General features: G+C 31.7%; 1 protein-coding gene across 1 annotated transcript; it reads right to left on the bottom strand.

Moving 5' to 3' along the window:
• Nucleotides 1-385: 385 nt before the first annotated feature.
• On the bottom strand, nt 386-5,576 carry LOC132725060 (glutathione hydrolase 1 proenzyme-like; the record flags this gene model as incomplete). Its single annotated transcript, XM_060710057.1, has 5 exons — nt 5,460-5,576; nt 2,473-2,598; nt 1,917-2,017; nt 1,042-1,234; nt 386-549 (listed from the first exon to the last, which is right to left on the bottom strand). Coding segments are annotated over exons 2-5 (577 nt in total), but the record flags the coding sequence as incomplete, so codon positions are not given.
• Between the last annotated feature and the right edge of the window lie 10,661 nt (nt 5,577-16,237).

Here is a 16,237-nt window from a genome sequence, read left to right as displayed (position 1 = left end):
TAAAACGTGAAAAATATTGATTAATTTGTCAATAATTTAAACGCCTCTAAGCGAAGAATATCATAGCCAGACACGAACAAAAATGTTACCAATATGATACAACAGTCTGGACAAAGATAAACGAGGGACATGTAAACATTCAAAAATAGTTGTACACTCCGTTACATTGTGTTTGTTCGTGATAGATGACGGGACATTCAACATCGCTCACGCCCCTAGCAGTATTCAAATCTCAAAGCTAAAAGTTTTGGAACCAATTATCTCCGAAGGACAAGAAAACCTAATCACATTTTACAGCTGCCACAATAACAAATAGTTGACAATTGCAGACTTTGTTGTATTGGGTCTGTTCATAAAAATGCTTAGCTTAATAAGCGAATCATACCTGAGTCAGCTATTTCAGCAAGTATAGAGTCGGTAAGACTTCCTCCATAAAATGCATTTGGTCCTTCTTCTGCTATAACCTCTAATGTGTTTGCAAGTCGTGGACGGAACATTGTGTCACCCTCTTGATATATCTCTCTAGTATCTGGATTTGTTAGGAAATCTCTGAAAACATTCATATCCGTATCGTAACTATTTGATCGTTTTATGTCATAAGAACGTTTGGTATAATACATTGTGTCATAATGCTTGTTAAACCTAGTGAGTATGAATTTCCAAATTTTAATGAGGCATCACCTCACTTGTTGAACCTTACTACATACTAAATGTAATTGTATGGAAAATGACATGGAAGTCACATGTGATGTTCAGTTTTCATAGTTAAATAAGCACATTTGCATGTCATTTTTAAATCAACTTTGCTTAAATCGACGTTTTTGGACATGGAAATTAAATGATAACAATTTCTGCCAATAAACAGGCTCAATCAAACCGAGTCTTAAACACTTTACAAGTGTTTCGTTTCGGAAAATGTATTCAGATTTGTAACATATCGTCAAACTTTCTTGAAGAAATTTCAGAAAACCATAATAAATAATAAAATTCAAAACATTATAGTGAAGTTTAAGGATAAGACTTTCTATATTTATGGTATACCTGAATGATTGAAACTGTTCGAGAAATCTTTCTGTATTAGTAATAGCACGACGGAGCGCTTTTCCTATAGTTATACCTTTTCTACATAAATTTATAGTTGGTAAGAATAACTGCTTCCAGGGCAGCCGACCTCCTATTTTCCACGCTTCATAAAAACCTTGGATTTCTCCAGGGACAGCAATAGCTTTGCCTCCTTTCATGTGATGAAGAAAAAAAAGAGTTAAAATCTATACATAAAGAAAACATGCCTATCCTGCAACATTGTCTTCTTTCCGATGATTTGCCGTCTTTAAATGTTTCCAGTTTTTAATAAATTTATATAAACTTCTTATTGTATTCGATAAAATCGTTTGGTACAAAATCTATTGGATCGATCGTTCTTTCATTCATATGAATATGACAACATTCTCACACAGAAATGTGAGATCTAAGATCGATAACGAGGGATACACAAGGCGCATCTCCCGCATACAGCCTAAAAGGAACCAACTTATGCACCGACGTGGAACGAGGGAGAGAATTTTGAAATATTGATATCAATTAAGATATGAAAAGAAAAATATCAGCAAGGAAGGGCGGCATTCAACAAACGCATCCCCGACACAGGACTATCGTCAAAGAGCCTCGCAGGACATCAAACATGGCAGGGCACACGGGCAAAAAAGGTCAGACGGGATTTTATTATTAATATTCACGCTGTAGGGTTTTATCGATTTATGACAGGCTGCAAACATGTAATTTCCATACTTTTAAAATTTTCCTCAATCTTGATGACATGTTCTAAGCTTCTAATGTCGACTTAATAGCTAATTTTATTTACCAACTAATAATTAATAAGAACTTTTTGAGTATCAATTGTTTTTTTTGTAACTTACCTAACTGTGATGACGTGTTTTTGTCCTCGGTAAACATGTCCTCGGTTGAAGCTAAGGGCGCCCTTTCTCTTCCGATAACCGAATAAACATAGCCATTTGCTCTGGTTCAAGAAGACAGAACTATATTTTTATGAAATAACTCCAACTTAAAATGTCTAAGCTCACACAGCTTTGGGTTCAAATCCCGCAAAGGACTTTGTGTTCTTTATGTAACTAGCTTACAGAAACCGGTGTTTCTACTCAGGTGTCAGCTTGCGTTGAAATGATGCAAAGAAGGGCACTTGAGGTCTTTATCCATCAGTAAAACTTGAAAGTCGACATATGACCTTTAAAGTCTTGATGCGATGTAAAACCAACAAACATTCTGCAAGCCAAACATTTTTAAAAAGTCAAGGTACAAGCTAAGTCTTAAAGTTTCATTACATAATTTGATATTTATTGATGAGTGTTGCTTTACATGTGTTGATATCATCTACATTTTTATGACTTTCATGAAAATTCTAACATGTGAATGTACAACAGTAACAGTAACATGAATGTCATTTGTAGAATGTACCTGTTATAATATGTAAGGAAATGCCCACCACCGATTCCGCAGCTTTGAGGGTTAACGACACCAGAACACAACGTGGCGGCAATGGCAGCGTCAATGGCACTTCCGCCCTGGCGTCTCATTATGTCCCTTATGGTAAATATATGTATATATATATATATATATGTTGTAAATGAATAGACTTGTCAAGATGGTTACCAGATTTGGCTCAATATTAATCTAAATACCTTTGAAGGCAATCGTTCTTTAAACTTAAAATGTTGACTTAGTAGGAAAAAAGAAAAAAAAAACAATAGAAAGAAACATGTCGAAACTTGTATTGCTTGAATTGTTTTACACATTTCTGAAAGTTTGATTACTTAAGAAATGTTAAAAAACAGCGAGTTTAAGCTGAATTTTTTTTAACGTTCTTTTAAATTCAATGCGATCAACACTCGAACTTATTTATGTACTAACTCCATTAATGAGTTTTCTTTAAACATTCATAGAAATGATATAACTGAAAAAATATCCATGTGCCAAACTATTTCACGATTGAAATTAATTTCCCTTGTCTGCTGTTTTTCATTTTTCGAATATAAAGTTATTGTGCTTACAAATAAATAAAGATAATACTTGACTGTGTTACAAACAACACATTTTACAGAAAAAAACGGTGATAAACTAAAATAAATAAAACTTGCACTATGGGATATCTAAACAAACAAAAGTTTCCCCATACAAAGACTTAAATAAGCAAAGAATTTAATCGTAAGATACTTGAATCAGTGAACCGAAAATACCAAACAAATACTAAAACACTGAGATGCCAATGTCACCTGTTACTGCTCTTGAATCCTTTGTTGGTGGTCTTATAGTATTAATTCCAAAAACTCAACACTCGGTTTGCAAACTTTGTCAATATGATGGATGTGTTAAACATATCTCGCTACTTAGCACAAGCATGAGCACTTAAAGCATTAAGGTGACAACAGACACTTAACGTGGTACTCACATAAATGTCATTTAAACCAACTTATTTTAGTAATAATTGTTATTTATTTAATCTTTGTGCATTAAATGTCGTTGATCATCTTAAAAAATAACATATTTGAAAAAAATGCCTTTGTAAATGATTGATTTTTAATAAAAATCCTAAAATTTTAAATCGTCATATCAAAGTCATTTTTTATTTTTTTGTCATCAAACTTTTGGAAAATAAACATACTTATAATATCTGGGGAAGCGTGTCTCAAATTCTTTCTATCTTTTCTAAAAAATATTACGTAACGTCAAACATTTTATGCGACTTTTTTTCACCATACATGTTACGTTATCAAAGATAATTAAGTCGCTGATTGAGCAAACAAAAATCCCTGACACAGTTCCCTCCGTAAATGAATTCCCTTTCATGTTCTTTAAACCGCATGTTAATTGCTTGATTATTCAAAAAGTTATGCCGATTCAAAGTTAGTCCGACCCGCATCAAACGAAGTGTCATAAATCGGCTGTTCTCTCTCGGACCCCCACGTTTCACGCTAAATAATTGCATAATACACAAATATCGCACTCGAGAGGGTCACAAGTTGCGGTAACATACTCTAACAACATTTTATGACCCAGTGACATCTGACCAATTAAAAAGTTGCTGATAAATATCAGTTTATAACAGAAATTTCTTCAAATCTTAACGTGATTTTCTGTCCGTCTGGTATCGGTCGCACATGTCACGTGACTCTCGGTAAAGTTTGAGGCACTCGGTGGGGGTGGATAGAACGTATTTGCGCACCGCTAGCGGGGTATTTTGAATTTTATTATTATTTTCATCAGCATTATTATTAATATATTATACCAGTGTCACTCTGTGTATTCGTTTATGAAATTCTGTTAAAATATAAATTAAAATAACTAAAAACTGAGCTTCTGACGGTCTTTTAAAGTCCATGGTAGATGTACAAATAAGAACGGGATATTATATATTTTTTCCTCCAAATTGATATAAATGCTTCACATATTTTAATAGAAGTAAAAGGTATCACTCGATCATTATGATCTGACCTTCTTGACTTCTATTATCATGAATATCATCTATGCATCTAAGCACGGCATAGAGATCCAGTTTCTACTGGGATATACAATAAATTCCATACTTTGTCCCAGGTTTATTAGTACTGTGTTCGATTTACTGGCGAACAATTTATTCAAAGCATTCACTGATAATATATTTTATTATCTTTTTTTATTGATTCATAGAGAAATAATCATCCTTAGACAACCTAAAATGGTTTAGAAATTTGTCAGGGACACCTTACCACAAGTCATATAGGCGTTCACATAAAAAATGTTGTCTGTTTTTGTTGTTGTTTTACTTGACATTGTTAGAAAACGAGGTTGAATGTGAAGCAAGCCCTTGAATCCGTACAAAAGTCCATAAACTCAATGTAATATCTATCAGATTAACGGGACAGACAAATTATTTTCACACATTATGGATATTTTAGCAACTATATTTTTAATCAACCCCGTGGTCGTGCGATTTGCCGCTATGCTTATAATTATTTATGTTTCATAGATCATGTTACGTACATTGGCCGACAATTTCTTATTTTATAAAAAAGGCTAAATAAAAGGTAGACGATATTCGGTATTTGTACGATACATGAATTACGAGAAGTATGGACCAGTATGGACCGGTAATTCACGCATCTACCGATTTCCCTTATTGATGCCTCAACAGGGGCCGGAGCGTTATCGATAATTGACAGGTTATGCGAATAGCAGATAAAAATGGTACAGGTAACGTTTTAAAACGTTTAAAAACACATCTTTTGGACAAACTGCTTCCAAAATTAAATCACGAATGTGTTCAGAAAAGATGGATAAATATACTAAGCAAAAAATCTCATTTTAGGTATTTTCAGTGATAATTGACTCCGTTGTCACCTTAATTCAAAACATTCTTAAACTACTTTATTATTTTAATGTTAAAACATATAATTATGCCAACTTACGTGCCTATTTTAGAGCATTCAAATGAATCGGTTGCCACAGCAGCGTGTCTGTAGCGTCCTTCTACAGACTCTGAAGGGGTGTTGAATAACTCGGGATCTTGTAGTGGAAAAGGAAAGCCGTCCTTGCCACCATAGGCAAAATTTTCATAGTATGAAATAGGGTGTCTGTCCATATAAGCGTTTACACCAATGCTTAAGTTTACGTTAATTTCATTAAAGACCAATAAAAGAAATGTAAAACAAATACACACATGTTTTAAATCCATCTAAACTAAAATATTATATAGTGATTAAGAAAAAGATCATTTAAATGGTATGCTCTGTTTCCAGATAGATCTATCGAGTCAACATGCAGTGATTTTTCTTTATTTTAGTAATCAGTCATACTAGTTTGTTAACCAATAGCACGCACCACATCAGGCCTATAAGGCATATTAAAGAAATAATTCGATCAGAAATATGTCCTTATTACGTGCTAATTAACCAAATTTATGGCCTAATTGCCTGCTAAATTGCTTGCAAAGTACTTTTTGCTAATACCTATAAAGTCATATAATAATTTGAATCACTTCCGTGTTTCATTTTTAAATTATCAGTTTCACCTCATATATGAGAGGTAAAAGATCAAAGCACTTCTAATCGGAAATTGGTTTGTGGTTCAGCAAAAAAGTAGTGCTGAATCTATTGATAAATTACAGCTTGAAAAAGTCTAAATTATATGCATACATACATTACATAAGTGAAAACTTTCATGAAGAGATTACATACATTTATAGTATTTTTTCAGCATATGCAGCTTTTAATATTGTCTAACAACCAATGCAACTTTCCAGAATTTGATTTGCTTTCTAGACATATTTTAGGAATATCTTGCTGTTAGATTTAACTCGTTCTTTGTAATATAATTTAAAAAAGAAATGGACAGACAATTGCTCACATTACATTTCTCAATGTATATTTATAGGTGTATGATTTCTGTGAAGAATATCTATACATTGGCCTGCATACAGCAGTATCACTTATTATGCACCCTGGGTCTACATAAATAGCATAAAAGTGACATACATTGCTGCAGAATCATTGAAACACATTAACCAGTATCTATAGGTAACTTGTACCCTGTGTATCACTGTTTTTCAAATTTGCATAATTATTATATTGAGAACTGACTTCCATTATTAAATCATTATTTGATTGTAACCCTTTTATCCTAGAAATACGATTTTAACTGTGTTTTCTTTGTCCTTTATTTTCTACGTTTTACGTGTAACCAGAAAAAATAAATTTGTATCATTCGACAATACATTTTCTAATCTAATCTTCAATTCTCTTCTCTAGCGATATTTTTATTTATTTTTTTTTATTTATACATTTTAGGAACATAGCACATGATACAAAATATAAAATCATACAGTTAAGAGATAACATATATAAATCATATATATAAAATGAGATCATAAAACAGCATAAAAGAGCACACTTTTGTCATAAAAAATAAAATAAAAGGTACTATGCACCTATGGATATTCCATTAAGCTAAATGTTTATTTCCAATGGGGTCCATAGAAAAAAAAAAAAAAAAAAAAAAAAAAAAAAAAATCATAATTTTAACCCTTCCCCCCTAACAAAAAAAAAACAAACAAAAAACAACAAGAAAAAAATTAAACTAACTAACTTTGGTCAAAATTTTGGTTGAAAAAGGAAATATATTTATAAAAGTATGCCCTTTTTAAAATAAGCCTAGTATTACTATCACCTAAATATTTGATCACATTGCCTAACACATTAGTTGTACACATATATCTTCTGAAAGACTTTTATAATTTTCTAGTAGGTACTTTCTAACAGATTTTTTTGTATTGCACAAAATTATTAATGAATTTTATATATTCTGGCAGATCATTCCAGTCTTTAATTCCATTATAATAAAAGGTCTGTTTCATCATAGAATTGCTCTGGGGGACAATAAAATTAAAATTGCTTGACCAAGTATTGTAAAAATATGCATCAGCACAACATCTAAAGTCGGCTCTAAGGTATGATGGACTCTTTTTGTAAAAAAATCTTATACATATGATTGAGTCTTAACTGTTTGACTCTGTTTTCTACATTTAACCAATTTAATTTTTTCAAACTCATACACTGTTACAGAAGTTCTAGGCGACAAATCTTAATACCTTATTCTGGGTAATTTGTAACTTTCTTTTCAAATGTTTTGATAAACCTTCATACAAAGAGGAACAAGAGTAGTCAAAATGACACTGAATCAGAGGTACAATCTACACAAAAAGTCTAATCGAAAACGAACATCTCTATAACAAAACACTGTCCTGCCATCTACCCTGATCCCTACTAGTTAAGTACAACATTCACGATCACGTTTTTCTTTAAAATATCATTTGAGACTAACAGCTCTTCGTTCCACGTAAATTTCTTAGAAGGCGACAGGAATAGTCTGATTTTCTTCAAACTTGATTCCACTCTGAATTTAGTTCTCTAAAACAGCGTATATTTATAAAGACATATAGATATTCCATATCCTCTTTGTCATTGTGACATAGTGAAAAGTAGACACAGCTTCATCAATGCTATGTTGACAGTAAGACCCGTCTTCTTAATACTATATCTACCTATGTCTACCATTTGTACAGTAACCCTCCAAGCTTTATTTGATGGAGACCCAAATTTTAGCAATGACGGTAACAAAAGAGTACACCTACACCATTGAAAGCAGGAGATTCTCTTGAGCATATCCATATCAACTGTTTACGGAATGTCGTTAGGGCCATCGCCTATGAATGTGTTGACCTGAAACGCGATAGTCGATAGAACGATGGTGAAAATACGAAATCACGAAACTACGATAATGAGAACGCGATAGTACGATGATGAAAACGCAATAGTACGATGATGAAAACGCGATAGTACGATGATGAAAACACGACAGTATGATGATGAAAACACGATAGTATGATGATGAAAACACGACATTACGATGATGAAAACGCGATAGTACAATGGTGAAAACGCGAAAGTACGATGATGAAAACACGACAGTTCGATGATGAAAACGCGAAATCACGATATTACGATGGTGAAAACGCGAAAGTACGATGATGAAAACACGATAGTTATTTGTATTATCACCATCGTACTGTCGTATTATCGCGTTTTTGTTATCGCACTGTCATGTTTTCATCACCGTATTGTCGCGTTTTCACCATCGTGGTTTCGTGATTTCGCGTTTTCATCATCGTACTTTCGAGTATCGTGGTTCAGATCAAACCATTCATAGGCGTAACTGTTTGATTCCTATCTAAACCGTCATACTATACGAATAAATCGATACATTAGTTAGTTCTTTCAGGTCTATATTTCTGAAAATTTCTTTTTAACTACAATTCTTTCTGTTTAAATTCATTTTATTTCTATATAATTATGAAAACGCGAAAGTACGATGATGAAAACGCGACAGTACGGTACTACGATGATGAAAACGCGATAAACTATCGTGTTTTCACCATCGTACTGTCGCGTTTTCACCATCGTAATTTCGTGATTTCGAGTTTTCATCATCGTACTGTCGTGTTTTCATCATCGTACTATCGCGTTTTCACCATCGTACTATCGCGTTTTCATCACCGTACTATCGTGTTTTCATCATCGTACTATAGCGTTTTCACCATCGTACTGCCGTGTTTTCATTTAAATTCATTTTATTTCTATATACACATACATTTCTATTCAACACAGTGATTCAGTTTTGTATTGTTAATCATACTTTTCTTTGTTTGTTGTTATTTTTGGATTTGTTTACAAGTCAGTGTAAGAAACAATCCTGACCCCGGTTCAGTTTATATATAGCAAGTCAGGTATACCGTCATACCGTATTTGATGGATTTTAGATCTAAAAAGAGAATGCCTTAATTAGTTCCGCATTCGGACCTGACCCCTTTTCAGTATCTTGTACGTTAATAAAAAATATTATTTGTATATTTGCTTTGAAGTTATTTGAAATAATTTATGTTCAAAGTAATAAAGCAATGGAAACATTTTATACGCGATTTAAAACATTACATTTTATATGGACTTTTTCATATAGCACATTTAGATATAACCTAATACGAAATACTATTTATATCATTAAATAGCACTTTTTTTTTATAGCTTTTGCTTCGTATCTATTTAAATCTGTCGTATTCATTAACCTGTTATACGGTTGCTGTTGAAAGTATATTTTACATAATTCAACTTTAATTTTTGATATGTCTTTCTGTAATATATAAACATGACTTTTAAATAGATACATTTTAAAAATTGGACAATTTATTTTGGTAGTAATAGATTTTTTTTGTGTTCATATGCCGATACAATAGCACAAATGAACAATATTACATTGTGCTTTTTTTCAGTCACACTAAAATGCATCACTTAATACATTTATACTTACATTTATTATAACCATCAGCCTGAAGCTACATTTGTGGTTTATTTAATCATGTTTTTTTTTCACATTTAAAATACTAACTAACACATGTTCCAGTCTTTAGGTTTGATAATACATCTAAATTAAATAATATTTAGCGCCGTTTGCTAAATATGCAATTCCTGTTTTAAGTATAAAACACAAACCTAGATGAATGTAATATTAGCAATAAATCTATTCTATACTTTTTGTACAAAAACTACCAACCACACTATTTATTGAAGAAAACTGAGAAGTAGAAATCAAGACTGAAATCTGAAAGTTAATTAATTTTTTCTTCTATTTTCAATTAAATTTTTTATTATAAATCACCACTAGGAGGAGCATTTTGCAATAAACTCTTAATTTTAAAAGTACATTTTATGAATTTTTATATGTCTCCTGAAAATTTGTCAAATCGAATAGAGTAACATCTACCGGACAAAAAACCGAACATTTTTATGGAAGCTAACAAACTAAACACGACAACAAAAAATGCGGTTAACGTTTTTGAATTTCTGCTTGCTTTCATCTTAACCGACCCGAATGTAACGAAACATTAATCTCTAAAAATGTGTTGCATTGAGCAGTTTATTTTATACAAAGGACAATTTACCAGAAAAAAAAACAACAACACTTTTCTTATGATTATAGGTGGCAGTGTTTTTAATATATTATGTAAAGTTCTTATGCAAATTGACAATATGTCATGAGGCCTTCAGAAGTCACACATGTACACTCTATTAAATACAAAAAAGCCTTTTGATGTGGTGATTTTTAATGAGCACCTCTTAAGGTTGCCTGTGTTTTAAAGATGTACAATAGGAAATTATTTTTCCCTGATTAAATACAAACCAAACCTTTCATCAAATTTGATTTTGTTTAAGTAAATAAATGCGCATTAAGTTTGCAAGACAGAACATATAATGTTCAACAAAGGTCTTAAGATACAAAATCAATATTTTATCGTTTATATTCTGATGAAAAAATACATAACATACGAGACAGATTAGATCAGGAATCGTTTGAAAACGCACGTATTTCAACTTGAATTGAGCAAACACATTCTTCTGTATCTCCGCTAACAAATATATAATCTGTTAAGTTCTGTGCCTTGATTTATTTTTGTGGGCTACAAAATGTAGGAACAAATCCATGGATATAGTACACCTTTATAGGTAAACCCTTCCCCTTAAAAAATACAAAACAAACAACAACAACAAACAACAACCAAACAACAAACAACATACAATCAAAAATTAAACATTTAAAAAATGTTCTGGGAATATTGCAGCGAAAACATAAAAACACATGATTCAACTTTAAATGATTAATGATTTTTTTCAAAATTTAGAACAGTTACTGTAGTAGAATACACTCCGAAGGGTTTGTGGTAAAGAGTAATTGATTCTTTTTCATTATGCATGTCATATAAAACTCACACAAAGAACCAGTGATGGATAATATATATAAACGTTCCTAAAGAATATATAAAATAAGATTCGCAACAGACGATAATAAGAAAAAACAAGAGGTTTGTGCATCCCGATGTGAATGGATTGTCTTTATTTTCAGTGATACAAACTATGTAAGTCATTTTATTACCATCATACCGCAACCAAAAATTGCTTGCAAGCCACTCGGTACGAAAAACTCGCTTCGGAGCATTATCATTTTGCTTGGATTTCTCAGTTGTTTCAGCATTCGCCGATTGATTTAGTTGTGAAGCCTCATTTGGTATAGGCGCATCATTTTGCTTGGATTTCTCAGTTGTTTCAGCATTCGCCGATTGATTTAGTTATGAAACCTCATTTGGTATAGGCGCAGAGTTGTTTACGGTAGATTTTGTCGCCCAATCAACGTTAACATTGTCTTTATTGGAGAATGAAGTCAATCGTCGCTGCATTTTTTTCTAAGCAGACATTTTGAATTTACCCGGATAATTTCGTCACAATCTGAAGAGTCTGAGCGCTTTTAACGTGTAATATTCACTAAAGCGTCTAAGATAAATCAATTGACCGATCAGCGGATGAAATTCATGTTATTTATAAGACAAAATATATACAACGACGCTCGCAAAATATGTGTCACGGAAAACGCACGGCTATAATATTACCGCGTCAAATGCAAAAGTACTGCCTCACAAAGGCAGAAAACGCTCTCTAGAGAAAACACTGCATGTAGTGATGTAATTAAGTGAATGTGAATGAAACCAAATAAAGCTTGATACTAAGTCCTTAAATATCCTGTTTAATGTGCTCAAGTTATTTCATAAGAGGTCATGACTTCAAATTACAGGTCATTGACATTCCAACATGAGTTTCTCTTTCATTAAACTATATTTGAAGAAATGCCATGGTTTGGGGTATCGTAGCTTTAGCAGTCCCTAAAAGGGGCCAATCAAATAAATATGAGCAATTTTTTATAAAAGATTACTTTAAGAATGCTAATAATGTTAAAGTTTGGTGATCATCCATCAATAATTCTGTAGAAAAAGCTGTCTAAAGGTTTTATTTTTTACTGTTTTATTTTTAGCTCCCTTGACCCCTAAAAGGAGCCTATTAAATTAATATCAGCAACTTTGATAAAAGACTACCTAAGAATGCTACAGACAAAGTTTGGTGATCATCCATCAATTGGTTCTGTAGAAGAAGATGTCTAAAGGATTTTCTATCTTTAGGTCTAGAGACCCCTAAAAGGGGCCAATCAAATTAATATAAGCTACAGACCAAATTTGAAGTAAATCTGTCCAGTGGTTTAAGAGATGAAGATGAATGTTGACGCATGACGACGGACGCCGGGGTATTCCCTTTGATACTAATACCTCACCCTGAGCCTTCGGCTCTGATGAGCTAATGATATTACAAATTTATTCTTATGACTATTAAAGTAAAATAACGCTTCCTACTAGTACAAAATTATGGTTTTCACAAATCTAAAATGCATGTCGTTAATCTGTTTGTTGTATAAGTTGCTAAATAATTATGATTATATAAAATTGAAAGTCAGTGAGATTTTGCAGACGAATTTAATAATAATAATAAATAAATAATTTGTAATAAATACTGTCACGGATCGTTTTTTTTCATAAACATACTTGTATCTAAATGCGCAGCTAGGTCGTAACATAATAAATCAACAGTGCAAATGTTGTATATACAACGGCACTGGACCGTAATATCGTAGATTTACCAGGGTGCATATGTAAGAGTTATAACATAACATCAGATTATGACTTCGTGTTAGACCCTGATTTAGTTAAGGATTATCTCAGGGTCTTTATTGGTCATGCCTTACTGTCATTAATACAATTGCCACTTATGCATGTATAATTATATTTCAGTTATTTCCGTGAACGGTTTTTTTCATACTTTGTTTGTACGTTTAGTGAAATAAAAAAAAAATTCTTTAAAATATTTGACAAGCAGAATATGAATATAAAAACAATCAAGTTAAAAATAACACTATATATTTCGTTGCAGCTTTAATAAAACATGCAGCGTATGATTTCATGACTGTGCCTCTTATGCCGACACAAATAGATTAAGTATACATTCCAAAGCATTGTTATATGAATGCATTAACACCTTACCTAGAAACTACGCATGATAAGTAGCCATCAGCTACGTGCAAATAAGCAAGTAATACGACTAAACTTTGTGGTAAACAGTGTGATATTTTCCCTTATTTAGATCATGGACATTTTTTTGGTCCCAGGTTAGATTTAAACGAAAATGGTAACCACGAACAGTTACCCATATATGTTTAAGTAATAAACTTATTGTGGTAGACTATTTTATTAATTGGAACATTATTTTATGTTCTTTTTGTTTTTATTGGGTTTAACGTCACACCGACACAGTATAGGTCATATGACGACGTTCCAGCTTTACTGGTGGAGGAAGACCTCAGGTGCCCTTCCATGCATTATTTCAAGCACCAGAGTAGAACCACCGACGTTCCATAAGGTAGCAAGATAGCTTCCTCACATGAAAGAATCCTTAGTCCCTGTCGGGAATCGAACCCATAGCGGTGAGGGACAATGGTTTGAAGTCAACGACCTTAACAACTCAGCCACGGACGCCCCCTACATCCTTTTATGTAATATCTTATTAAATAATACAAAAGTTCGGTAATTTCAATCTGCCCATCCTATAAGACATGTAAGAGGAAGGATTTAGATTTTCATACCTCTTTAATAATGTACTCAGTGTCCCAATGGCGTCATTAAAGGGCGACAACTTGAATCCGGTCTAAAATGAAAGGGTTTTTAGAAATAGAAAGATATTATAACATTGAAAGGAAAAATAGACTATGCAAATTATGTAACCAAAAGTATAGTCAGAATATCATCTTGGTTTGTGTTGCACACGTTACAGTTGTATAAGATCAAAATATTAAGGCCAACCAAACACAAATTTAATCCATTGATGTCAATAAGAGTAAAAATATATGATTGTTTTAATTTGTGTACCTGACATCTAAGCGTATATTGCACTTCATTATTTATTCATGTTTTAAAGCCAATTGATCAAGTGTACCATAAAACACATATTTTGATGCACATAAGAATTTTGCAGACTAAAAAGACTAGTATTCTCTTTTGATGATAAATCTAGTGCATGATGTTGCACTATCTCTCATGTAAAATATAATATGCAAATTTTAAATTAAATTTTCTGAAATTTCAAATTCAATTGTAACGAGATATTCAAGGTGAAATCTATAATAGTCGGTCTTTACTTTCAGTTTGTATTCCAATATTAAAACATCTTTTCTATGAAAAGCCAAGTTCAAAATCAATATCCTTTCATTTGCATCTTTTCAAGGGCTTTTAAAACACTTTTTATTTGAATAACAAAAACTATATACTCTAATTTCATCACGAGTTTGACTTCAAGTTGTTTATCTCAATATTTTATCGTGAGATATTGGTTATACAGATGATGATGTCATAAATTTAAAATTCAATGCCATTGAAGATAAACATCAAAACATTATCACTTGCCATTAAAGTTCACGCTAGATGATATGTATTCGCACTTTAATGTATTATTCACATAACGATAAGGACCGATAAGTTATATAGCGGAGAAATGAAGTCCCCCCAGTTCATATGGCAAAGAAGTAAATCGAAACACGAACAGAAATTGTGAAATAAACAATTAAAAAAATAAAGTAGTTACAATTTCATATTTATTTATGCCTGATGAAGAGTATTATATTACTCGAAACTAGTAGCCAATTAAAAATATTGAAACTTGAACTGGTGTGGTACATGTGTTCCTCTACTTTATTATTTTATAATTGAAAATATAAATAAACAATAACAATAAATAAATAGATAAATAAATTAAACAATAAATCAATAAATCAATAAAAAATAGAAAAATAAATAAATTATATGTATATTAACATTTTTCATGAGAAATATTTTTTTCTAGTTTTGAAATAATGGCAAATTTGGTTTTAACAATGTTTCACGATGATTTAAGAGCATGTTAGATGCTTGTCATCTCACGAATTAACCGTAAATCTGAAATTATTTGTCATAAATTTACCGTAAATCTGAAATTATTTGTCATGAATAAAAAAAGGCAAAATGTACACTGACTTCCATATAAAATACTAAGTAACTGTACAGTTTGTAAAAAGGCAACAGAACAAAGTGATGGCTCAGGTATTAGCTAATTTGGTTTATTTTTGTGAACAGGGCATCAACGATAAAACCTTTTGTGTAAAATTAAAATCATTTCTTTTGTGCATGATTGGCCTTTTGTTAAAATAACAATATTTTACATTGTGATAATTATGGCATACAATCTAAATAGTGCTTCGATGCAGAAATGCAATACTATTTAAATTATGAATGTATTCCAGACATATAAATGGAGACTAAAGTTCTGCGTAAATATTTAAACAGATTTCAAAGTAGTAGTTTCATTTTCAAGTCCAATAATTTGATCGTCAGAATTGTACACTGAAGAACTTTAAAAACGCATCGATATTTAAATGATTTAACGGACGTGATAAATATAAAATCTAGAAAACAATTGTTATGTTATCTTATCTTATCTTTTTAAACATTTTCAGTATTATTGCCAACAAATTATTAACAACGAAAGTGCATCAAATTCAAATTAAACAAATCAAATCAAGCATTATATGATTCAAGATCATTTAGCAATATTTGTATCTCAACAAAAAATAATTCATATGCAATATTTTAGAAATGTGTGTTCCACGTCTGAATAAAGATTTTTGAAAACTTATTGTTATTTGTTTTGGTACAAAATTGGCGATGAGCCTTCAA

This window comes from Ruditapes philippinarum, unplaced genomic scaffold, assembly GCF_026571515.1.
Source record: "Ruditapes philippinarum isolate M1 unplaced genomic scaffold, ASM2657151v2 ctg5861_1_1_1_1, whole genome shotgun sequence".
In the NCBI taxonomy this organism is placed as follows: Eukaryota; Metazoa; Mollusca; class Bivalvia; order Venerida; family Veneridae; genus Ruditapes; species Ruditapes philippinarum.
Note: the sequence above shows the minus strand (reverse complement) of the source record. Positions and strands in the feature narration are given on the sequence as shown.